The 26,577-nt window shown below is 36.4% G+C and overlaps 1 protein-coding gene across 1 annotated transcript in view; it reads right to left on the bottom strand.

Annotated features, from left to right (window-relative positions):
- OLA1 (Obg like ATPase 1) overlaps positions 1–26,577 on the bottom strand; it is an 86,217-nt gene that overhangs the window by 40,420 nt on the left and 19,220 nt on the right. The window contains exon 5 of the mRNA XM_031599452.2: positions 9,034–9,209. Coding sequence (XP_031455312.1) covers positions 9,034–9,209 — 176 coding nt within the window. The remainder of the gene's footprint in view (positions 1–9,033; positions 9,210–26,577) is intronic.

A 26,577-nucleotide genomic window follows, 5' to 3' on the forward strand; every position in this document is an offset into this window, starting at 1 on the left:
ATAAAGTTGGGACATTCAAATTGCATCTAGGAGATTTATCAAGATGTGCTCACAAGACACCACTGCATAGAAAAAAGTGCATACATTAATAAACTCCTTGGATGGATCATAGTAATAATGTGTGCGTATGCCAAATTCTTCTTGCAGCATGAGGGACTAAACTGAAGCTTGGAAAACTCACTTGCCTACTTGGCACCAGAGAATTGTGAGGCTTTTGTTGGAAATTAGCAGGGCATGTAATTAACTTCCGCAAATTTAATAAAGAAGTAAGCAGTCGTGAGGATTATCACTTCACACTTCAAAGTGCAAGTGAACTCTCCATGATTCTGCAGGCAGTGCAAAAGTCTCCGCTACTATGGAGAATGACTGTGAATACGACACTCTTCTCTTCCCCGGAGGGAGATATTTCTAGGAAATGTGGAGTGCTTCTTTGCACCTTATTTGTTTGCTTCAAGACTTCCAAAACATAGTAACTTATCAGCCATCTGACAACACTTGAAAAGCAAATGCGTTTTATTAAAATATTTCAATTTAGGTAACACTACACTAAAGTAGTAACTTGGCAAAGGAGATGTAATTGTCCACATTCTATCAACTTCACTGTTCCGTTCCTCTCACAAACTGCAAGAACTATCTAAAGCATTACCTGTAGCTCTTAGCTAGCACCTCACATTTCATACATGAGTCACAGCAAGCCAGCAAAGAAGGTAGCAGTGTAAAGTGAACACATTCAGACTCAAGAATCTGGCTGGGTTGTATAAAAGTGTTAAATTCAAAAACAAACACTGCATACACTAAATAGAATCAACACTACCTAAACCAGTAGGCCTAGAACATAATTGTCGATCAACAACTCCTTGACTTTCTGGTGATGCTCCAAATAAATTGTTTGCATATTGCTAGCGATCTTTTGTCAACACCCTAAAAAAGACAATTTTATTGACAGATGAGAGTAAATGACTATGAGGAGCACGAATCATACGTGTAGTGAGCAGAACTGTCAGAGAGATTTAGTGAAAGCAAACAATGTTTTTCGGTACAATATATTCAAGCTCATCAGAGTACTGGATGGAGTTTGAGAAACTATGGACATAGTATTTACCTGCTCCTTGCTAAAGTGACTGAGACTTGAAGGTTACAAGCAAATAAAATGTACGTTTACTAAAAAGACTAATACAATCTTTCAGTATGTAAGTATTAGAGTCAAACATGAATACTTCTACACTTTTCTGATGAAATAGTGAACAACAAACGAATGGAGAAAAAGCATAAAAGGTTTTGAACAAGTGCTTATATGTGAAGACCCAGTTGTGCTTAAATCTTACTCTTCTATTCTTACAGCATTTTATATATATAAATAATTAACAAAAGCCTCGAGAAGTCACTAACACGAATCACTGAAAAATTGCTGAAAAGTTGAAGCTTGACAAATACAGAATAAAAGCATATTTTAAAACATGTTTTATTTATCAACAGTAAAGACATGCAGGGGGATCAAACTAGATCATTACTATGATTCCATTTGGCTTTCAAAATAGCTGTGGCGTTTTTTCAGACATGTATAGAAATGACACATGTCCACAGAGAATAAAGAGTACTGCTAGATAATAAAGCTGTGCTTCTCAAAAAACAAGTTATTGCACCCACACCATTCAACATTTAAGATTTCCTCATTAACACAATGAAATATATGGTAATATATATGGTCCTTCTGTTCAGGCTTTCCTGGGAAAACCTCCTTCAGCTCTACCTGGCATAACCTCATCTCTGTACTTTCCTTATAGACTTCCTGGTAATTTACAAGAAAGAGACTAAATTGGTAAGATAAGAATTTATGATAAAAGCAATGTTTGGAAACAACAGTACTTTTAAAGGACAACTAAGACAAAATTTCAAGTTTAAAAGAAAAGATCACATTTTTCAAACATTTTAAGCGGTTAAATAAGCTGTAGCAGCTGGGTGCAAGGAAGAGAACAAATCAGGTACTGCATCAACTGGAGTGACAGTGAGCTCCTCTGAGGTACAAAACAATGTCTATTCTCTTACAATTCCCTTGCTCACTGACTTTAATAAAAATACAATGGGAAAAGTAATGGATTTAGGACAAGTGTATTATCCTTTTTTCTATTCAATACATCCTAACAGAGCCAGTACATGGTATGGTACATCCTAACAAGCTGTACATGGTATAAGGTTTACTCAGAGCTAGATGCCAGCAATGTTTACAATTACACTGTGAGTACTTCCACTTAAAAACATTCTAAAAGCATTCCAGACAACATAACTCATGTTAATAAACCTCAAATTCTCCAGTGTTGGCCATCTTTACTGGTCTAAATGCATAATACACTAAAAAAAAAAAAGAAAAAAAAAGAAAAAACAAAGATATATTCAGTCCTAGATTCTAGAAGAAAATTAAGCAGAAATGAATACAAAAAGTAACCCATCTTCAAGTGATGATTTCTCTGAGTTCAGAAATTCGGAAAGGGAACTTGAACTGAAAATCAAAATTACACATCTTAGACACAGATTGACCAAGCTCTTCTTACTGCATTTGTCTACATATCCTCATTTCCAAGGAATTCCATGTGAGAATATTTGCCCTAGAAGTAAATAAAGCCAACTGAGAAAGGTATATTTTTCAGAGCACAATTATTCAGATACAGAGATGTTTTTACATATACTGTCTACTTAAAAGTTATAACTGTGGCTTGATCTAGACATACCCAGAGATACATTCTTTGCTAAAGCAATTATTCTAATTCACTGTTCAAATCTACACAGGAAAGATCAGCCATGATAGAAAGTAAGCGTTAAATTCCCTTTGTCTACTGATAATTCCCAAAGAAATCCAAACATGTATTTACACATTATGTACTTCTACCTCAGGCTTTACTACCAATTAATTCACAAACATCTGCCATGAATATATTCCTGTTACATTCATAATGTTCTTCAGAATGAACTTTAATTTCCTCTAAATACCGCATTAAGCACAGCAAATGGTCCACTGAAGATTTTAGGCATAATTACATGCATTAAGAATATAAATATTTTCTTGATTCCCTATGATTTAACATTTAAGTTACTAATTGTAACAAGTCATTGGCAAAAAGTGTGTCAATAATGTACAAGTACAATCTTCCTTTCCATCTTATTCCAGTGGAACAAACTGAGCTCTCAAACTTTCGTCACAAAAGGAGACGAAAGCAACTGACAAAAAGAAATCCAATTCACCGCAGCATTTATCTTCAACTTGGAACGAATGAAAGGTGAAAATTCCCAACTGACATCATCAGTTAGATGAAATCAAAGTTCATCCATCCGTGAGAACTCTGGCGAGCACTTGCAGTACGAGGTCAGCAAATTCTGCTCAGCACAATCCCATTCATCAGAATATTGCAGGAAGGGAAGACTTACACCCTGTTTTCATCCAGCACATTGGTAATGAGAAGCAACAGAATCTACCATCCCTCTGCTGTTTGTGAGGCCTCTCCCAGGTGCTATTAGTAATTTTAAATGAAGAAAACCGATTTTCGAACAGCTCTTGACAAGACCAAGACATGAATCGGAAGGGAGGCGGGAAGGAAGGGGCATAGATTACGTAGAACATATGTGCTTATATTATATTTACACACCGTGGCTATGGTCATCGTACCAATTAATTCATCATCTACTGCAATAACAAAGCAAAGCTTGATGTAGTTCTTCTGCATTAAATGGTACTGATACAAAGACATGAAAAGGCATCTTTATTTACATAATTGCAATTACTTTTGCTCTTAAAAACTGTGTTCAGTTTCAAAAACTAACCTAATTTTCAAGTTGACACACTTTAGCGACAGAATTCAGACGTCTTGCAGAACTTACAAAAGCATCCTTTGAACTGAAAACTGGAAGTTCAAATGCAGCGGACATTGATACTGACCTATTGTAAAAGCTGCCTTTCAACTGAAAATTGGAAGCTCAAACACTGCAGGCACTGATACTGACCTAAAGATTTTGTCTTCGTATCACTGAAGTCAACAGTCTGTGTGAACTGAACTATAAATAATATTCTTGTGGTCAGATATATAAATCACAATACTATTACCACCACAAATTATTCTGTGCTGGAATTCAAGATTTGGAGCACTAACAAAGGGATGAATGAATAGCTATCAATTGCAGTGGGTCAATCTCTAAGGACTAGAATTGAATCATGCAGGAAGGGTAATGGAAGAGAATCCTGTAATAATGTTCACTTAACTGTATTATATTGTATTAACTTGAAGATCTCCATCTCCAGGACTGAAAATCCCATAAATCATATATATACACACATATATAAATATATATTTAAAACAAGATCTATAAATATAAAAGATACCTCAACTTTCCTTTGAAATCTCCTGCCACCCAAAATGACAGATGAATAAGCTAACAACAATGAAGTTTAATTCAACTTCTTTCTCATATCTCTGCAGAAACCAGCACCAAAAAGATAAAATCAAAGCTACTCATTGGCTTTCTGAAGTTATATTCATGCTACAGTAGTACACAAAAATATCAGAAATATTTTTGTTCTACAGTACCTTGTTAGAAGGTCATAGTCAAAATATTACATAAAGATACATCGAGTCTGAAAGAACAGTATTCTTAGTAAAAGCAGGTAATCATTTCTAAGTAGACTGAGAACACTTGCAAAACGCAAAAATGCGAGTGTAAAGGAAGCTATTCCAAGCCTGTGTCAACAGTACATATTGCTGATCTTGGACCATATTGTGTCATTGATTTTTAAGTAGAACTTGAAAATTATTTCATTGATGGCTCCTTAACAGCAGTTGGCTACTTTATTTCTGCTGACAGGGGATTGAGAAATCAATTCTGTGAGAGACAGTGCTAACAGTTAACACTGTATTCAATAGCAAAGCCAGGTCATCGCACAAAGGTGAACTTACCGACTGTATACAACGTGGGCTTATGTGAAGAAAAAATTATAATTAACAAATCTGAGCAGAGGTGTGAGAAGGCAGGCAATCGAATAAAAATATCAGATTTAAGAATTCCCGGCTGATACAGACAGACAATTTCTTCTGTTCTGTTTTTTCCCCACCCAGAAGGGGGAAAGCTTTTACTGATTTCAAACTATGGAGTTACAGCTATGGAGGCTTACTGACAAAGCAGACAATTCATATTTATGACATTAGAAGAATGACTTCTACTTTCAATTAGGTTTCACGAAGCACATACTGAAATCCCCTTTGATAGCAACAGTAAGTTTACATAGGTCACACAGAGATTATAGTCTCTCTGAAATCAGTAACTTTTCCATAGCTTTCATGCTAAGCTTATTGTTATATTCAGCAAACAACTAAAGGAAAAACAAGCTCAACTAAGCTCAGTACTATTTCTTTTCTTCCCTCACCTTCTTCTTCCTTCCCTAACCTTATATAGCATTTTTCTTCAATAGATTTCAAAGGGTTCTAAAAAAGTGGAAAGAAATGAAAAATGCAATTCAAGTGCTAGATGTTTCTGTTCAACTGGGGAAAGAAAGCAAGTAGAAGGTCTGAAAGCGATATAGTTAAGAAAGCTTTTGGTATTTTTATTTGAATGAAACACAGAACTTTCAAAACTTTCCTCAGTTAAAACTCTTAAGAAATTCTCAGGTACCTTAAAATTCCTCCAAAAAGGATGAGAAAATTATAGAAGAAAAAAACCCACGCTACCTGGAAATATCAAGTTTTTCCTTTTTTAATTGCCCAGTTTTCCTGAAAGGGAAAATGACTATGAGCACTCAGAAAACAGCTGTTTGTTGTGAACCTCTGTTGCAGAAAGAGAATATTAGCAATGTCTAGCATTTTGATGTTGTATCATGTAAAAAAGGCAAATCTTGAGAAGGTTTCCATTCTCTCCCAATTTATGTAGGCAAACTGTTAGAAAAAAAAGCCCTTAATCCACTCTACACTATTGTCTCAATGACTTTTCTGTCCTAGAAAGAGGAAGCACAAAATACACAGAATCACAGAATTATCTAAGTTGGAAAAGACCTTCAAGATCATCAAGTCCAATCATAAACCTCAGTTACCAAGTTCTACCAATAAATCACATCTCTTATACATCACCAGGGACTCCACTACTGCCATAGGCAGCCCTTTCCACAAATAAATTCTTCCAAATATACAATCCAAATCTCCCCTGGCACAACTTCAGACCATTTCCTTGTGTTCTACCCACTGTTACCTGAGAAAAGAGACAGACACCTTCCTTGCTGCAACATCCTTTCAGGTCCTTTAAAGACCTTACATTGGGGAATGTACAGGGAATGTACAGGGAACTGTAATCTTTAACTGTTTTACTTGTTATAGTTTTTTTTTTTACCCCCACCAATCACATATACAGTGAAAGGAAACCATAAGGAAGTCATTAACTGCAGTTAATTCTGCAGGCCAGTATTTAAGTGTAAGCACAGGCCTTCTCTGCAATGCAAAACAGTAAAAGAAAAAAAGACAAGAAAAGCTGTAGAGGAGCTAATCACAACCCAGTAACTGAAAATCCAAGTGAACTCATCCAGAAGATGGAAAAGTCAGAGACTTGCTGTTATGATCTCACAACTGCACAAGTCTATTGGTAGGAAATGCATAATGAGGCCTAAAGACTGATTTACTGGGAAAAGAAAATCAACCAGACAGATCTTTCACAGACCTTTACCTTAAAAATGTCCTTTTTACTAAGGTCTACTGCCCACCTTACAATTCAAGCATACAAGTCACAAAGGAAGACGAAGAAGGAGATCCAAGATCAGCAGGACTCAAAAGACCTGATGCTCCACAGCACTTCCCTGGGAAGATTCTCTGGTGACTCTAGAGAGCAGAGTTCCTACTTGCAGCCTTTGTCTCCACAGAAGAATTTTATTTGCGCCTTTCCCTTCTGTTCAGTCACCCATTTCCATGAAACAAAAGAATTTAATACCTTTGAAACCTCTATTGTTGTTGACAAACTCAGCTGAAACTGGCCAAGTGTAACAGCTGTTACTGAGGTTAGAACTGGCAGAGCAATGCAACTTCAAAACCTCACGTTTTCTTGTGATCACAAAGAATGGCTAAAATCCCCTAAGGAATGACAGGAAGTCTAAATTACAAACACAAAATGACAAAGTCATTTTGACAGTTGAACTACAAATTAAATAATGGTTAGGAGATTGAAGGGAGAGGCAAAGAAAAGGGTAAGAAACAAAAGCTGAGTAGAGATCAACTAATAATGGAGATGTTAAAGTTCTAATTGATTTAAATTGCGTTTCTAGATTTGAGATTTTAATTTACTGTCTCTCTTCATTTTTGAATAATCTGATGTTTTCTGTTTTTAAGCACATGCCAACTTCCTGTAGCTATAAAATGAGTAAGAATAGGTCTGTTATGCAGCAGTAACTGTACCTATCCATTAGGGTTACATGATGACATTGAGAATTCTAAATGCACTTTGATTACATCTTCCTGACATCAAAAAAAAAACCAAAACCTGTTGAATCCTTTTTTGGCACAGAAAGAATTATTCAGACAAGCACACTTAAAATCTGGACAAAAACGTTTCCATTGTGAGAAACAGGTTTTTTTCCAGAGGTGACTGCACAAGGAAGTAAGCAAGAGGAGCTCACCAATTTGGGCAGAACAGCATTATACCTACCTTGTTTTCATTTTCTCATCTTAAAGCAAAATATAGCCTCTGTCCGAACTTGGAATTTACTATGGACAAGATTTTTGCTCGTCTCTAAGATAAATTTAAAAATGCAAGATGCTATTTGAAACTGTAGGCTTAAGTTGCAGTGTTCCTCTAAGCAGATGCAACTACATATGAAAGACAGAAATCACTGCCCACATGTTCTCAAAACACGTTGATATGTCAGGTGACCTGAAGGGAAGCACAACTGATTCTCTCTGTGCTTTTATGAAAGACTTCAAATGGTCCAGTGTTAGCTGTTTTTTTCTCACCTACACCAATCAAGGAATAGAACACTTCTAAAGCCAGACAAAGACTAGTTCTTCACCAACGGAAACTACCAAGGAAGTGCTTTTTATCACTGCATCATGGAGAGGGATATTCGATTTCAGATTCTGTTCAATGCTCAAGACTAGCTAGGGCCAAAAAAAAAAACCCAGTGCACTTCAATATTAATAAACTAAAATATCAGCACTGATGTGACAATTTTTTTTATTAATTGCTATCTAAAAAAATATAGGATAAACCAGTATTTTTCACTTCATAATTACCAAGCATAAATAGCTTGTTCTCATATTGATATGCTGTTGTAATAATTAGAGAATACTCTTTTCTAAAGATATTTCTGGTGCTATATGTAATTTCATGAAATAAAGAAAAATTAATAACTAGATTACCCACAAACTCTAGTTGACTAAAAAGTCAAGTGGCAGTAAAATAATAATTTGCAAAAATATACTTAAAGCTGATAATTATATTTCTAACCTACAAAAAAACACCATTGTTACCCTGTGATAATTGAGCTCATTTAAACAGATTTCCACAATTACATTCAAAAATGAAACGAAGACTGCTAGTTGAAGTTAACATGCACAAAAAACACAATAGTACAATCAGATTAAGAAGGTACATTCACTTGGTAGAGACGCTAGGAATACTGGTATCAGAGTGGAACTTAATAGCAAGAGTAATTTGGAAGTGACTGCTAGACTTTGAATCATGACTAAACCCCTGATCTAAGTTTGGTGAAGCACTGGCAACTCTAATAAAATAAGCTGTCAGCAAGAAAATTACAGTTACCCCCACGCCACCCCATCTTGGCAGGGGGCTTGGTTTAAGGTCCCTTCTAACCTTAGCCATTCTATTCTATTCCAACGACTTTTATAATTGAAACTTTAAGCTTTAAAAAAAAAATTCAATACTTATTTACACTAAAAGACGCACAAAAATAGCAGTAGAGTTTTGTATTATGCATGTGGGAAATCATTAGCAAAATCCAACAATACAAAAATTTGAATTCAGTGCAGACAGCAATAAATTATCTACTTTTATACTCACATATTCAGGTTTCAACTTCTTGTCTCCTCCTCTCACAGCTACTTTTTCTAGCTTGTCTATACTCTGAGTGATCAGTTCTTCATCTTTAAGTCTAAGTTCCTCATGTATTATTTCAATGTCTCGAACAGGATCTACACTTCCTTCCACGTGAGTGATATCATCATCTTCAAATGCTCCTAAAACAAGAGAAAATTTATGTACTAAGCCAACAAGACAGAATTTAAAACAGATTATCAAGAATAACAAGAGTTTGCAATGAAAAAGTCAAGTCAGCAGTCCGGCTTACTGACTGTACACAAGCATTAGAGGCAATATTTTATACTATACAGCTTTAGATTGTTAATTTATGTATAAACTCACAAATACAAAAATTCATACACATAGATACAAAGCACAGCATTATGCCATTTCAGGAGAGCACTTATGTCCAGGCTGAATGGGACTCTGGGCAGCCTCATCTAGTGGCTGGCAACTCTGCCCACAGCAGGGGAGTTGGAACTACATGATCTTTAAGGTCCCTTCCAACGTAAGCCATTCTATGAGTCTATGATTAAGCCATCTTTAAGAGTTTTTTCTAATACGAACAGACTAAAGCACTTTTCTGAAAATTGGTATCACTGTATCTAATGGTATCTTACCTACCAGTAGCAGACACAGCAGCCAAATTCAAAACTGTAGAACATTTTAGCACATACAGTAAATGACTCATGGAAAGAAAACCTTACAAATCATCCTGGCAACCCTCACTGGCTAACCAATTTTATGCATTAAGAAAAAAAGAAGTTCTAGACAAAGAATTCTGAAGTTCTGAATGACTCTTAGCGTTTCCAAGGGAAACGGGGTTTAGGAAAAAAAAAGGCCTGAAATCATCTGGCAGACCTCTTCCCTGTTTCAATCTACTTTATCACTGTGGTTGTGACGGTGATTAGATAATGAACCACTCAGACACACAATTTACACAGCAGCTAATTTCATCGGCCTGATTTGAGGGTATGGTTTTTAGGGGGCCATCAAAGAAGCAGATGAAGGTGCATTTGTCATATATGAGTGACAACCATTCACACTATCTGAACAAAATGGTGCTGGCCCTTATTAGAAACACATGCTATTATCACATATTTAAAGTGCAGTTGAAGCCATAATTTCAAATTGCCAACTGGAAACATAAGGGTAAAACAACCAGATATTACTGAAGCATGTGTGCTGACTTCATGCCCTTCTGAAGACAACGTGGCAAAATAATTCAACTAGGGTTTAAATTATCAGATAAAAACCATTAAAAAAAAATCTATAAATATTTTAAAAACAAAAATATGAACAGTTTATTACTTATTCCTGGAACCACTTTCAGAGTATTTGTGCACTTAACCTGTAACGTTAAATATATGTCTCAGAAATAAGTCATTATGATAACTATATTTAAATATTAGCAAAATGAAAATAAATTGCTTTTTTGCAAGGAAAAAAAGGTAATTTTTGTACTACCTGTAAGATAGGAAGAAAGCTGAACTACAAACAACTCCTTAACTGACAGACAGCTAAGATTTTTCATTGTCACACATATCTTAAACTTTGGTTTCCTTTCTAACTTACTGAAAGTAGTGGTTTTAGCAATAAAGATTTCACCATCAAAACAGACTGTACACAGGTTTAAAATGTTGCTGGCAGTCAAACATCAAAATCATTTTCAGACAAATACACAAAAAGCCTTTAAAACAGCATTGAGGGGAAGCTCCCTCCTTGCCCATCAGCTGTCACTCTCCAAGAATGATCCTGGAGTCCCCTGGTACAAAGAAAAGCACCTCTGCAACAGATGCAATCCTGAGACTGGCTGCAATGGGAGAACAGTCTGCTCTGTCAAATGAAAACATGCCACACTAACTCAGACCAGTACAAAGCAAGGAACAAGGAATATAATAGTCATCTTCCATAAACCCTGTTTGTGCACAGCAGTCTGCAATGGGACATGGGATGTCTGGGTGCACACAAACAAGAAAATAGCATTCTACAGATCTGTTCAGATTCACAAGGGATTTACTGAATAAAAAATAAAATAAAATGTAACCACAGCAATCAAAAACTCTTCTACCAACACAGCTTTCTCAAAAGATAAAGAGTATTTAGCTGTCTAAAAAAGGAAAAAGTTCATATTTCATCCCTGTAGCAAGAAAAAAGTGTACACCTGCCATCTAAATAGCACATTCTCAAGTTGTTCACATCTTCTTGCTGCATTTAGTGGTCGTAAGAACAAAAAAACAAAAAACAACAACAAACAAAAAAAACACTGTAAAAGTCAAAAGAAAAGCTCTGCGCTCAAGATCCCATATTTACAACTATAAAAATAAAAAGTGAGTGGACTGTTTGGGTTTTAAGGAAGCTGGCTCCTAAAGTGAAAAACAGCAGCTAGGAATGCAAGTCTGCTTCAAACGGTTTTATGCTCTCTGGGAAATGCCAGTATTCTATTCTACAAAGAAAAGGAATTGGTTTACCTCAGAGGTAGGAAAAAATAAGTGCACAAAACAGGTTTGCTCGAGAAAGTTTCAAAAGAAACATCTCAAAAATTAAAAGCCCCAATTGAAACCTTTGAGCGGAAGAAAATAAACAATCAGCAAATGACAATGATCTTCCCCAAATGCATTTATAATGAGAAGGGCAGAGTGGACAGGGTGGGAGGAAACAATTCTGGAAAGTCTGAAGTATGTGAGTAAGAACAGGATATTGATCAAAGCAAAATGCACAGCCATATAGGAAAGTACGTGGGAAACCATAGTCAGTAATTTGTGGAATGGATTATGAGTTCTCCGGTGTCTAGTGTGCCCCACCAGAAGTATATTTTTATTAAAGGTTTATCACCCTTTCAAATGAAGTTGAAGATATTCACCTCTTTCTTCAGTTATCCTAGCAAGGAGCCTTTTTTCAAAATATCCCCCGAAAACACCAATGAATCTGCATTTGAGCTTGAAAGGCAAACCCCTCCCACTTCCTTTGGCGTAAAAGAACAAGGGCCATAGAGTTGAAAACATGAAGCTTGCTGTAAGCAAGTCTCCTGTGGTAAATTCCTGTAATATTTTAGTGGCATGCAGGAACCGCTACCCGAACAAGGCAAGGATTTTACAAAAGACTATATTAAGCTTAACTACAAAGTTACTAGAAAGGGGGAGCTTGGAAATCCCCACTGCCAGCTACCCAGCACCCTCTTCAGCTGCCAGCAGGCCCAAGCATAAAGGATTCCTCAGTTGTGGGGACTTGCCCCCGGCTGACTTATTTGGGCTGGCTGCGCCCACAGTGCCATCAGGCAGTGCAGGTCCTTTTCCAACAGCCAGGGAGCTTTGCAAGTGCAGATCTCTTTGGAGTACCCAGTTAGTGATGACACCTATTTACAGGTGTTCAAATGTAATACTAGGAGGGAAAAAATAGTTTTAAAGACACGTTGAAGAAGTAATGCAGTGACAGTTGGTTCTGTGCTTTGCTTCCAAGTGACGCAGGACAACTAAGGATGGGAAAATAGGATGCCTGCCTGGAGATGTGGAAGCCAGACTGGTCTTGTAGTGGTGAGGCATAGGATCTGCCTATCTGCCAGGTCCTGGCAGCAGTGAGGCCACAGGCTGCATCATTTCTTCTTCACATGCAAAAGTAATAGCAGATAAATATGTATACGGCTCAGAAGTAATAACAGTCACATTTTCAACAGTATCATCTAATGGCATGCACGTTTCTTTCCATTTCTTTCAAGAATCAGCTTCAAAATTCTTTGACAAAATTTACCTCTCAGCCTCCCAAGATTTTTGCATTGCTTATGTTATACCTGTCAAGATCTGATGACTGTATGTTATGTATTCATCTGAACAGAACCACTACACTTAGTTACAGGCTATCATCAACCAATTCATTCTCTTGCTAAAATCAAGTCATCCAATTACTCCTTGACTAATCAAGGCTGTTTTGGCTTTTTCTTTTTTCAAAAGGTACTCAACAGCATAAACAGCTCACTTACAAGAAATGGAAAGGGGCTAATCAGCAGAATTATTGTTTTGCTGCCACAATTTGCAGTATTTAAATGTAGTTGCTGATTGGACTGAAAGTTTTATGATATAGCATATCATACTAGTTTGATGCAAAAACAAAGCTGCCTATAGCCTGAACTTTATTGTTCCTATTTGCTCCAAGCTGCTACTAAAATGCTAAAATACAAATCAAAAGAATACTACAAGACATATTTTATTCCAGTTCTAATTGCAATTATGGAAATTAATTAATATCTCCAAGATTAATTTATACTTGATACGTCAGTTGCTTCATTTCTTTAATTACTCTTATCCTTAAAACAAAATTGAACAAAATATTTGGCAAATACTAAGTTCCACATAACAGCATTTTGGTGTCTTTTATTCATCTGTGAAAGGTAAGTAACTGCATTGGTTTATGCTATGTTATAATTAAGAGGGATATTCATAACTTGATCAGAATCTGAACTGCATCACAAGCTGAAACTCCCATCAGTATTTAGGGTAACAAACAGCCTTTTTTTTTGTCAGTAAGCTATCAAAGAATGTTTAATAACACCACCAAAAAATAGATCAAGAGAATAATTGATGCTTGCACTTCCTCGCAAGCATACATTCAATGACTATTATCAAAAAGAGTTGCTCATCACAGTACATACATCACAATATGGATATGTACCCTGTTATAAGCCCTGAAATAAATGAGCAGTAACACCTATCCAGCATTTCACTGCGGTAGGAATTGAGGAGCGTACAAAATGAAACAAAACAGAGTACCTTGAGTGGGGGCTTAGAAGCAGGATATTTTTGTGAGTATCAAACAAAACAAGACCACAGATGTCAAAAACATGAAATTGTAAATAATGTCTCTACTTTAGTTTGTCTGACATTATCCTCAATATTATGAAGACTTAAATGGTAAAAAAAGATACCACCATTTCTAATGGAGGTACATTTAACATTATTAAACTTCGTTGGCAACACATTTTACTATGCATACTCACAATTAGAAGGGCAAAAGAACACTGTCTGAGTCAACATATTTTACAGATTCTTAAATGCAACAAGCATTAATAAAGAACCAACAAATAAAGTAGGTTTAGCACGTTTTCCCTCGCAAGCTAATTTCAAGTAAAATTAATCACCTGTAACACAAACCTAATATTCCTTAAGCAGAGCAATTTTCAGTTCAAGATGCACCTGCCTACATCTTCAACATAAGCAAAATCAACTACAAAAAAAAACTTAAACAAAATGCTGCAGTAAACCTTGACTTCTGAAGAAAGAATTTTTTCAGATATCTTCTGTGGCTTTGTTTTGTGCCACAGCCCTTTAAGTTTTGTCTTCATAAAGCCCTAACTAGTTGTAATCACTCACAGTCTAATTGTGGACATTTATCTGCTTTTCTTATGCATAGAACATAGCTATTAAAGCTGAATGGTGATGGTGTGAAGTATAGGTTAAATTGGGTGAAATTAAAGCAAATTACTCTGGGATGTGGAACTCTGAAAATAGAAACCGCCAATGATTTGCAACCCTCTTGATGATCAGCTTCACAGAACCCTAAATGACAAGAAAACTTACATATTTTAAAGTTAACTAGATTTTTGTAAAAAATAATATGTATAAACGTATTTAAAATGCAAGCAGACACCATAGCAATAATTACTTTGTTTTACCTGCACTGCAGAAATACAAGAATAGGTTTTAATTTCTATTAAAAACACTTGTTTTTATTCTCAAGTTCAGCTGATTTCCAGTAACAGAAAAACAGTTCAGAATATTAGCCGTAGCATTAATTACTTTGAACACAAGGTTATAGTTTATGCACACCATATGTCTGTACAGACACGGGACAGTAAAAGCAGCTGCTTTAGGCTCTCCCGACTGGTACGGTATTAGGACTCAAATTCGTTACTTACCCATAACAAAAGACTAGCGGCTACATTTCCCCTGCTGAGCCCTAATACTGCACCAGTCAGGGGGGTGCAAAGTTAGATCCCCTCCCCAAAAGTCTGAAATCACAGTTGAATAGCAGTCCTTTCAATATCAAACCTATTGGGAGTATCAAAAAAAGGCAAGTCTATTTCTGCACAGGGACACACACAATGAGAGCATGTAGCAGCAATACAGGATTATAAATGACTGCAGTATCAACTTCTTGAGCACACAAAGAATTTATATTTGCATAAAAGTACTTGTCAAGTAGGTACTTCACCGAGTCAGGGATGAGAATTACAACCTCCGGAGGAAAACCTGAAGCAAAGCAATTCATTTAAGGATGTGTAAGTTTGCAGAGGAAACCAGAATTTGGTTCCTAGTGGAAGCAACTTTAACAGAGAAAAGTTGTTACCAAGAAAGTAGTTCCACCGAGCTTATCTATAATAACCTGCTCCAGAGGCCATATCCTTGGAAACCTGTGACAAATATTAGTGATTTATTTCTGATGTAAAATGTGTTTACTTGCCATTGCTCTTTCATCCTAGCACCACTGGGATGTAGTCAACACTCCACAGGCAAATCCTTCTACCTGCTGAGATTTGCTATCAACTTGGTCGCACTGGGTAAAGAACATTATTTGAAAGCTGAAGGAATAATCTTGGAGCCCTTTGTGCCTCCATTTGCAGAGGGCTCACTCTTATTGCCCGTGATCACATATTTGAAATACTATCACTGCACTGTCCACCAAGAAATGTTTGGGACAAACACGTTGCAAGACACTTTGTTCAAGATCACGTCATGCAGTAATTTGCATGGATTCATTGTTGTAAGACTTTAGGAAAGGCAGCACTCGAAGTAAAACTGTGAGATAGATGTCACACCACACAAATTAAGAGGATTCTATAGGAAGAAATAGACTCTGCTCGTATTTTTCCAAAACATGACTGTGCTAGTCGGAAAAAGGGAAGCCTGGAATCTAGCCTAGGTCACTCCAAAATTTCCAAAAAACAAAAGACTGAAGAATGCTAATCTTTGATGAGTACTCTTGTCAGCCTGAGCTCAGCAACATTTCATTTCTCTGTGAGTTAAAGCCTTGAAAAGAAAAATAAACAGTAGCGAGGGAGAGTCTCCACAGCATCACCCTCCCTACTCAGCATTCACAACAGCATCATCCAAAAAAAAAAAAAAAAAGACAGCACACTTGGAAAGGTCCTCTTACAAACCTTTGGACAGCTTCTTACACACCTCTGGGAGCCACATTTGCAGACCTCTCACAGAAGACAATGTTTCTACTCAAGAACAGACTGGAACTCACATATTTGTGATTTGATGTCATCTACAATGTACAAAAAATGGTTCCTAAGTGCACATTCGCATTACCTTCACCACCTCCATGATACACATTACGCACTTTTGCTGACTGAAGGTCAGTCTCTTAGGGCTTCTCTGTATGAACGTGTCAATCTCTAAACAGTCAGGCTGAACTGGAATTCCTGGGAGTCACCATAACAAGATCTAATTACTAACAATTGAATTTTTAAGACAACATTACTTGGTAAGTCACAAACACCAACAAGCAACCCACAGGGCAACTCTACTTATCCTCAAATGACCAGATATATATTCTACTTACCCATGGGTAGTTCATTTGGGTCACAGACTGATTTTTACCACTCATGCAGATATCTAAAAACATTTGAGCCTTCAAGTTCCTGTTGGTTTGGTACAGCACCGCATAGCGGTTACCATGACTCCTCCCAAAGCACTTTGGATCCTTAACACTGCAAAGTCCATGCAGTTCTGCAGTCCTCAACATGTTGGAGTGTTATTACTCTTTGTAACATAATGAATAGAGAATGAACAGCTCATTTCAGCACAGAACATAAAATTACAAACCTCCTGGAACCCACGGTGAAAAGTATAAAGAATTACTGAAAAATTATTTCAAATGAAGCAACTTCTCTTCAAAAATGTTTGAAGTAATCTTAAGTTACATAAATACCTAGACAAAACTCAGTAAGGAAAAAATTTCAGCTACAAAAGCTTAGTTATCTAAGCAGTTCCCAAATATTCTGAAACTTAAAATTATACTGTTGTTACAATAAAACAAGAGTACTACAGAAGTGTCAAACTTTCATGCAGTGCCTTACAAAATGCTATCAAAAAATTACAGAATTTAGCACAGTGGAAAAGGCAACCTGTAGCCAAACAATGACTAGTCTATAAACAGAGTAGCTGCTTTTTTTTTTTTTTTTTTTTTAAGAACAGCATTTATAAGAAGTTGCAAGCTCAATTTATGACATGCTGACAAAACTTTTTATTCTATGTATCTGAACGTTTATCTTTTGAGGATCTTTGTACACAATGGAAGGGAAGAGGAGTAAACATAACCTAAGGAAAGGCCAACTGAATTATAACAAAAACGATGGGTGATGAAGACTTAAGCAAGCAAAAATTGTTTGATCAGTGCCATTCAAAAACAAAAAAGCAAAACGTTTATCATTCAGTTTACTGTATAAAAACGTGCCTTATCATACACCTTTCCTTCTGGACATTCCAGTCCACATTCAGAACATAACACATGTAATGTTAAGACAGTTCATCCAGATATCTCTTCTGTATATCAAATTTAATTTTCAGAGTTGTGCCTACTTCGCTTATATTAACAGAATTGAAAACAAACAAAAAAAATCATTGGCTGTTTCAGAAACTCCTTGTTCTTCATACAGTATTTTTCATATACAATAACTACTTTTCAACAAAACTAAGCGTACTGCTTGTATAGACTTACTCCATGGAAAGTGAAAAACTCACTTTTTTGTACATTATTTCAAAGAAGAAATCCTGAACGTTCAAGGATTTGCTTTTCTTCCTAGTAAGCCTTTATTTCAACAACAACTACGCTGTGGAACATTTCAGTTCTGCAACTATCTGGCACCATCTAGTAGCCAGTGGCATTGCCTTTACACAATTCCATTAAGAAAACCTATGATAAGAGATGATATTGAACAGATGTGCAGTGAATATAACAAATTTCTCTTCCTGTCTGAATCTCATATGGTCAAACATATTTTATATAGAATGAGATAACTCCAGACAGTAATTACTTGTACACTGAGCACGTACCTTCTGCCTTTCTTGAAAATGCACATTAAATATTAGTGTACTTTTAAGTTGTTGAGGAATTTAAGAATCGGCTCACTGATTTTAGCAATGTTTGGCAATCATGTGCTCTATGCATGTATATGGCAAGTAGTTTCTGTTCATTTTCTTATGCTATCCTAAAGAGCCTCGCTTAAGTTAAAAACTATGAAGGAAAACATACACTTTGATTAGTTTTAATCCTGGACATAGGGAGTGCTTCTTATTTTCTGTAGATGTTTAAGCAGAACAGTTGGTAGGCCCGAACACGGGATGGGAGAACTATCAGCATATTGAGGCTACTTCATTATGCTCCCAAGGCGTGAATTGGTAGAAATCTGCCGTTTCCAACAGTCCTGCTCCTTTAATCTGCAAACAATCACAAATACAGAGCCCCACCATTCTGCTCCCTGCAAAATAAATATATAAATGTGATACTTCTGCAACATCTAAACACCGCTTTTTAAGCTGAAACAGTTCTTCTCCATTTGCTTCAAATGTCAAACCCATCACAGGAAAAAATGTTGTTTTTAAAAGACTTTCCCAACGAAGCAGTTCATTTCTCTGCCATTTAGCTCACTGTATTTTTACAAGCACCAGGCTGAGCAAACTATGATTGAGAGAAGCCATCTTATGCACATTGCTGTTGTCCCACATCATTCAGAACAAACCTTTTTAGATCGTTAACTACCACAGGAGTGCTGATTACACAGGCACCAGCAATTTCCTAACCAATGACCACCTGAACAATGATGTGTTCAGCTTCTCAGACCCTGAAGCCTTTCAGAGGTGAATCATTTCACAGTTTGGAACTAGATCTCCATAGCAACTTCCCTTTGAGGGTTTTAGAATCACCATCCCGTAATTCTATGATCATCAAGCTCAACCATTCCCAATGGTTCTTTTCACAGCAGATGGAAAAGGAAGCCTTGAAATTTTACAGTCTATTTCAAGCAATTCATCTGGCAGCCTATTAGAATTCAAAATATTTCGACCTTCAATCACAAAGCATGTTATCTGAAGCTGTGGTGATCTCAAGTCAAGACAAGCAGACGTTTTAGTCTAATCATCCATGATGAGAAGAGACTGACAAAAACTCTTAATTCAACCACCATCAAAATGCTTATTTTAACTGCATGAAAGTCTTTCAACAGGCAATGAAAACACACCATGTACCATTTTATCACAACCTTCCATTCAAGGGAAATATGAATTCTGAATATTGGCATGGATCTTTGCACTCCCGACTGCTTTTGAACAAATATCTGCTTCCTGAAGTCGCTATAAATCCAATCTTATCACATTATTTTCAACAGCTGTCATGAAAAATGATGGGAGCAAACTGCAATTAAACTTCTCACAACTGAGTACAATAATGCTGTAAGTAAGTTACTTATTGATGGATCCAGTTTGTCACAGACACCTTCTAACAAAATCAAATCTGAGAAAATAAATACCAATTAAATTATGAAAGCATAGCATCAGTTAAGATCTTGAAACAAAGCTCAGTTTGATAATCATAATCAGAGGGAGATTTAAAGTTTTTTCCCTCCCAATTCCCAAACGCAATTCTTTCTGTTGAAAGAAACATTTTCAATCACTTAAATGTTAAATAATCACAAGCGCTATTAGGGATACAGCAGCTTTAAGTCTTTTCACTTATATTTTATAATCAACCTGAAATTGAAAGCAAATTCAAATCTCAGTTATACTTTATCATCTTAGTAACATCACTCTGTAAAATTTCTTCCTTTTCCCAAAGACAAAAGATGCTCTTTCTTACCCCCAGATGCAACCCTGTACGGTTAACTCTAGAAATACCTTATTCTTGCAACTACATTATCAACAAAGTACAAAGCATCAAAATGCAGTACTGAAAAATCACTAAATACACAGACAAGATATCTGATGGCTACAGAATTCCAGAGACTAAGAGCTTTCCCTATAAAAAAATCGCCACCAATAGTATTTAAAAGGATCTGCAGTCAGTTTAGTCGGTAAACAATATACATATTTTTAATCACTACTTAATGGCTTGACAGTGAGACTTAAGACAGCAACTATGGCAATAGGTATTACTTTTAAAATAAGCAACATTAAGGATCCACCTGTATCAAAGCTCCAGTGATCTATTATAAACAGTAAAATAAAGTCTAACATAGCTGTTAATTTCCCTTACAATCTTTGTGGAAGTAAGAACACTTAATGCTATTATTTTCTAAGATCAAAGAAGTGCATATGCAGAGTTCCTAAGCAGTCAGTTAACTGAGACAGCATCCACAATTCTTATCCTTTCTTACAGCACTTAAAATGCCACATTTTACTAGGCTACAGGGAAAAAACTACCAATCAACCCCCAGCCAACCTCACCCTTCTATGTACTGATATTGTTTGGCCATACTGCTACTCTACTTTGACTCTTCGAGAGAAAAATTAAAACACAAAAACAAACCAACAAGAAGATCTTAAATATAGTAACTTATTAACCAGTTGTTTATTTTGAGCCGGTATCTTTTGAGAAGTTGTTTTGAAAACATTTCTTTCAAAGAAATGATGAAAATCTTCGGAGAAAAAACAGGCACAGTACAGGATTTGTCTTCATACATACACTGCAGGATTTTCAAAGCTAGCTCATGATCCGAATTATACAGCTTCCTACACTGAAGTTCTTGAAGAACTGAAAGGATGTTAACATAAGCACAAAATTTAACTAGGAATAAAGCTAAAATTTCAGATATAGAGAAGAAAACGAAGTCATACATCAGCTAAAATTGTAAGCTGTTTATTTCTGTGTACAATTAACTGAAACAATTACTGATTCTATTCTAGCAATGAGAGAAAGAAACGCGAGGGAAAAGAGCTCCTGAGAATTCAAAAGCACCTCTGCCTGCAAAGAACAGAGATTAAAGCACGTGAACAATATTAAAATTCATAGTGGTTTTCAGTGTTAGATCAGTTCTATCAGTGGCTAATATGAAAATTACTTAAAATAACTTTCTACAGGAGATAAAGTAGTTATAGAAAAAATTTAACAATATCAAAAATTCTGCTCAAAAAGTTTCTCAACTTTTTAATTTGAATATGTAAAAAACCTCAAATTTACATTATCAGAAGCTTTAAGTCATCTAAAAAGTTTTGGTATTTTTAATAATAACTGTTAAACAAACATCATAAATCTTTAAGTATAAGCTTCACTGTTCTACCTGAAATTGAATGTAAAACTACCTAGGAACACAAAGTTATTTAAAAATTTGCTAATTAAAAAGTACAGCTACCACTGCAATGTTACTCATGCACAGTCAGAGGTACACGTATGTAATTTATCTACTTGTAACGTACCTATTACAAAACGTATTTTAACAGGAGCATTTCAAAAAATTCTTAAGTGATAGTAAATGATAAGTATCTTGGATTGTACAATTAGACTGTCAGAAAAGGATGCCTATTAGTAATACATACGTAAATCAACCAAGAGTTTTGTCTTTACAATCTTTCTTATGATTACGCACAATTATGATTCAAAGTATTTTACCAGATATTTCTTGTAAATAGTAATTTTAAAATTGAGGAGGCGATTCCTGATATTGTCTACAAATGCTCAAGAATGAGGCTGCATTTCCAGCTACTCCTCCTCCCAATATTCCTAGTGCCATATCTAAAAAACCTCACCTTAAGCACAGTAGTTACATATTAGCTCACCATTTAACAATCTAGGATAACCTTAAGTTTATTTCATAACATATAATCAAGCAACATACGGTAATTAAAGCACACCGAAAACAGCAGTTACTAGCTAATTAACATTACAGAAACACTTTTCTTAATGATAGAAAAAGACAAAGATGTTATAAAGTACAGTAGCATAAGAAACAGTTTGCTACAAACCTTTTTGTTGACAACGTTAAAAACCTCAACTAAGCGCTTTGAAATTGCAGCATTTTGCCAACTAAAAATGCCCAGCTAAGGGATGCACGGCTGGGGAAGTGGTTCAGGGACCACCTTTTCACCATGCGGTTCACACAGGACAAGCACTGCTACTGCAGACCGCTGCACCCCTAAGCAGGGCTCAGCATTTGCAAACATTCAACCGCTTACATTCCATCCTCATTTATGCAGAGGTTCAGCAAGAACTTCTGCTACTATCATGGCAGAGAGACACATTCAGTCACCGGCACGCACTAGGCTCCTGGCAGGCCAAGCGGCGGAGCACAGGCCTAGCTGTAGCCATGCTGCCATGGGCCTCAGCGAGAAGACAGCTGCCAAGACACATGCCGTGTCCTCCTAAGTGCTCTGCTTGGCAGCGAGCATCACCTCAGCTGCACACTTTGTCAGATAATTGTTTTATGTTTCGCAGTTAAATTACAATTCAAAAACAGCAGCAATTCCCTTTCCATGCTCTTTTTAAACCCAACTTCTATTTATTACATCCTATTTCATAGTAAGTATTAATAGTAGCACCTAAAGAAACCTAAAAATGCATGCATCGATACTTTCACATGAAAATCCCTTCTGATTTTTAACCCTCTATTTGTATCCTACCACTCTTCACCTGTTTCTATAGATACTTCTCCCATTATTTTTCTTTTTTATTTAACATTAAAATTTTTCAAATTACAGGACATATAAAGGTGCATTAACTTCCACCATAACTTCACGATTACTAAATGGGTATACGTTGAACCGTGAATTCGTTGATGGTTAGTAATAAAAGGGTCAGGCATTCCATAAAGTTTGGCACACAGCCATAGGTATTTGGGGGCTTTCAAACAGGAGCAGGACAGCGCACAAGTCCCAACACATGGCCACCACCCAATAGACGGCAAAGCACCCATCTCCTGATAGCTATAAGCTGGCAACAGTACGTACATCCATCTAGAGGTTTTTGTTTTGAAATCCAAAAGCAGGGCTTACATAAAGGACTGCTCAAAATTCTGAAGGTCTGCAGGTCTCTACATGCGAATGTCACACCTGTATAGTGCAACAATGAAGTCAGGCAGCCCAACAGAAATTGCCCTTTTGCAGGGAAGCATGTATCTGAAAACACCACCTACTCAAGTAAAAAAAAGAGGCATCTGAAATCCAAACATTTCAGAATGAGAAATAATCAATACCAGTATGTTCCTTTTACCTGAACACTACCTTAAACATCACCCCTACCAATTTTTTTTATTTTTTTTTTATTTTTTATTTTAGAACAGGCTATGATATAAACTCTTAAACTCAGTCAGAAAAGGCTCTGAAAAACACTGTCTTGGTTGCTAGCTCAGCACGCATCATCTTTCATTTGAGGTCTGGTTTGATAGTGATTTTATTCTCTTGATAAAATAAACCTAAAAGTCACCTTAGAGAGAATTTTCATTCTGCCTATCCTATAACCATCTGGCTTTCAAAAAAATTCTCCAAAAGAAAATCTCCGCACTGATCACCACACTCAAAACTTCTAGCAGTCTTTTCTTATTATTCTACAATTTCAAGCATGTCCTTTTTCATCAACACTTATAGATATACTAAAACCTTCATCCAATTACTTTAACAAGATTCCTTGCTTTTTTTTCCTTCAAAAGCTAAATGTTATCATGCATCATTTAGTTTGGACGTGGGCAATATCTGGTATTACTTTAGGGTTTCTTGTAGATTCTCTAAACAGAAACTGCTGAATTACAACACTGATTTTTCTCCACATTAGATGAAAACAAGCTGACAAAAGCAAGCAAATGTCAAAGGACATGAGGAAGGCTCAGTGGATAAGAGGAAGGCATACACAACATTTAAGAACAGACACCTCTGGCAGTAGGTACAAGCAGCCCCAGCACTCAGGGTCAAACACCACTGCCAGCTCATGGGTTACATGCCCCTCATTGCCTGCACTCTTAACCACCGCAAAGAGGGCTGCAAGGAGTGAGCTACAGGGCAGGTAACTGTCGTGCCCTAGCAGACTCTGCATCACTGCTCCACTTCACCTGATAGATAGAAGAACCTGATGGAAAACATCTCTTAAACGTTGCGTCCTATTTTTCAGTAACCCTATGATTTCTAATCAGTTTAACTTTGTCATGAAGATGTACCCCATTGCTCATTTTTTTCCTTGATTACTAACCCTGACAAAGAATACCTTATATATAATTTTACATAATGAAATGTTCTAACCTAAATTTGATCGGGAGTAAAAAACATTCAGTATCATCTAAGACAGTGTAATACAGAAAGAAAGAAAAAGTAAATGTTATCCATCTTGGATACTTTCACTTTTGTTTGGCAGGAAAACCCTGATGTTCAGAGCTTACAAAAATCTCACAGACAAACTTCAAGAAGGTTAGAAATCCACTGTAAGTCAACAGGAGACTTTCCCATTTAAAAAAGGAGGGGGGGAAGTACCGTATGAAAAGAGGCCACATTTCATTACCAACAAGCTAGTGTTTACTCAACACTGATTTTTCAAGTACTTTGTTTCTATGAAATCATTTTCTGAAGCTTTAAGAGATGCTCACTGCAGAAGACAGGAACTCCCTAAGAGCTGTAAGACTTAAGCTTCTATTCCATCCTTTATTTAATAGTACACACAAACATAAACTCCTTTGCTTTAGAGAATCCAATAGGCAGTACAGCTAAGAAAAGGCAGGTTAGTGAACCAAAGATGGATTACTTTTGACTGGGCTTTTGATTCTGATAAAAAAAAAAATCAGATCCCTGATAACAAGATAACTTTCTTTGTGGTTTGTCAATTATTAGCCTTAAAAATGTTTTCTGAGTTACTAAAATTGTCTGTTTCTTCACAGTGTGCTTTCAGTTACTGGCTTTCAGCTCTCAGCACTATTTGGTTGGTAATATTACATACAATATCCCCTCCTAGGAGGGGCCTTTAGTGCCATTTACATTCCAGGGAAATGCTGCCTCGCTCCCCATCTGCATTCCCCCTCACGCTGACATGCACATGTCCTGCTTTCTTGTCTGCTCATTCCATCACGATATCAAAACTGGGGGCATACTGTACATATGAGACTGATTTATGCATTCTAACTGCATCACAGGAATAATTTTTCCCTTACCAAAGGATTCCAAAAGACCCTTTCTTTTTAAACATGCTGAATATTTCATTCTAGTTACACGGAAATATTTCCATGCAGTGCTCGTATAATGCAGAAATAATGAACTTCTACATAATTACACTCATTCTAAAACAAAGAACAGCCATTTTTTCCCCAAAACTAAGCTTAAAACGGAAAAAAAAATAAACCTGCACTAGTTTTCAAGTGAAATGAGAAGTTTTTCTGTGTTAAACTGGGGATCAACATATTAAATTCCACCAAATTTAACGTTCTGGTTTCCCATAGCTGTAGTAGCCCAAAAGAAACCTTTCCAGCAAAGAAGTTTTTATGTCTCTAACCAAGTTTGCAAACAGTCACATTTTCCTTACTCTAGTACAAAATATTAGCACCACTCTAGGAAATCACACTACAGATGTACAAAATCCTGGCCAGGCCCCACTGACTGTCACCATGCTCCTGGACCAGGCTGATTCCCCTCATTCAACACAAAGCAAGAACATTTCCCTCTACAACAAGCCTATGGGTAGCTGTGAAATATTTCTGTCTGCACAGCCTGTCAGGAAGATCAGAACAATGATGCACCTATCTTCTGAAGTGTCTGAAAGAAGGTTTCATTAAAACCAAATTATTACGTAATTCTGGATGTTCTTTCCTTGTGTTAATAACTAAAACCCTGTTGAGGCTTAGCAAGCAAGATGCTTGACAAGCTGCCTGGCAGACTGGGCTGGAGGGGCACCTGCACCCGACTATGTGCTCACATTGTCCTTCCCAGCTCCTATGAATAACAGTGAGACGTTAAAAGCTTCTGAATAAAAGAAAATATATACACGTAACAAATGCCTCCAATTATTTACTCACAGAATGCAATTGCATGCCATTAATACTCAAAACCACTCAGAGTGAAAACATGCAGGGAAGAAAAACAATTTTATCTAAGCAAGCATAGGGTGTTGTTTTGTTTCAGTACAGGACAAATCAACTACCAGGAAACATTCTCCCTTTTTACACAAGAACGTGTATTTGTAAATGATCAATTAAATTACTCCTTTTCTAAGCCACAGGTATTGATGTCATTCAGTACTCAAAAAGGGAAAGGGGAGGTTGTTTGCTTTTTGTTTTTATAAATATAATACTGATTACTTTAGGTTCAGACTTAGCCATCTTTATTCACCCTTAGCAGAACTTGACTGCAATTCACTGAATTTCAATCGCAAATATCATATGACAAAAGAAAAGAATCCCATCCTTGGAAAGGACATGAGAGTATTTTAAAAAGTCACTTCTGTTCTCTCCTCATCCTTGCTTAAACATATATTCCAAGAACAACATCATGAGGAAAACGTAAGAAAAGATCAGAGTATAAATCAATTCTTTAGATAGCTAGTAGCTTAAAAAGAAGATGCAAGAAATTT

Source organism: Phasianus colchicus, chromosome 7, assembly GCF_987193195.1.
Source record: "Phasianus colchicus chromosome 7, bPhaCol1.hap1.1, whole genome shotgun sequence".
Lineage (NCBI taxonomy): Eukaryota > Metazoa > Chordata > Aves > Galliformes > Phasianidae > Phasianus > Phasianus colchicus.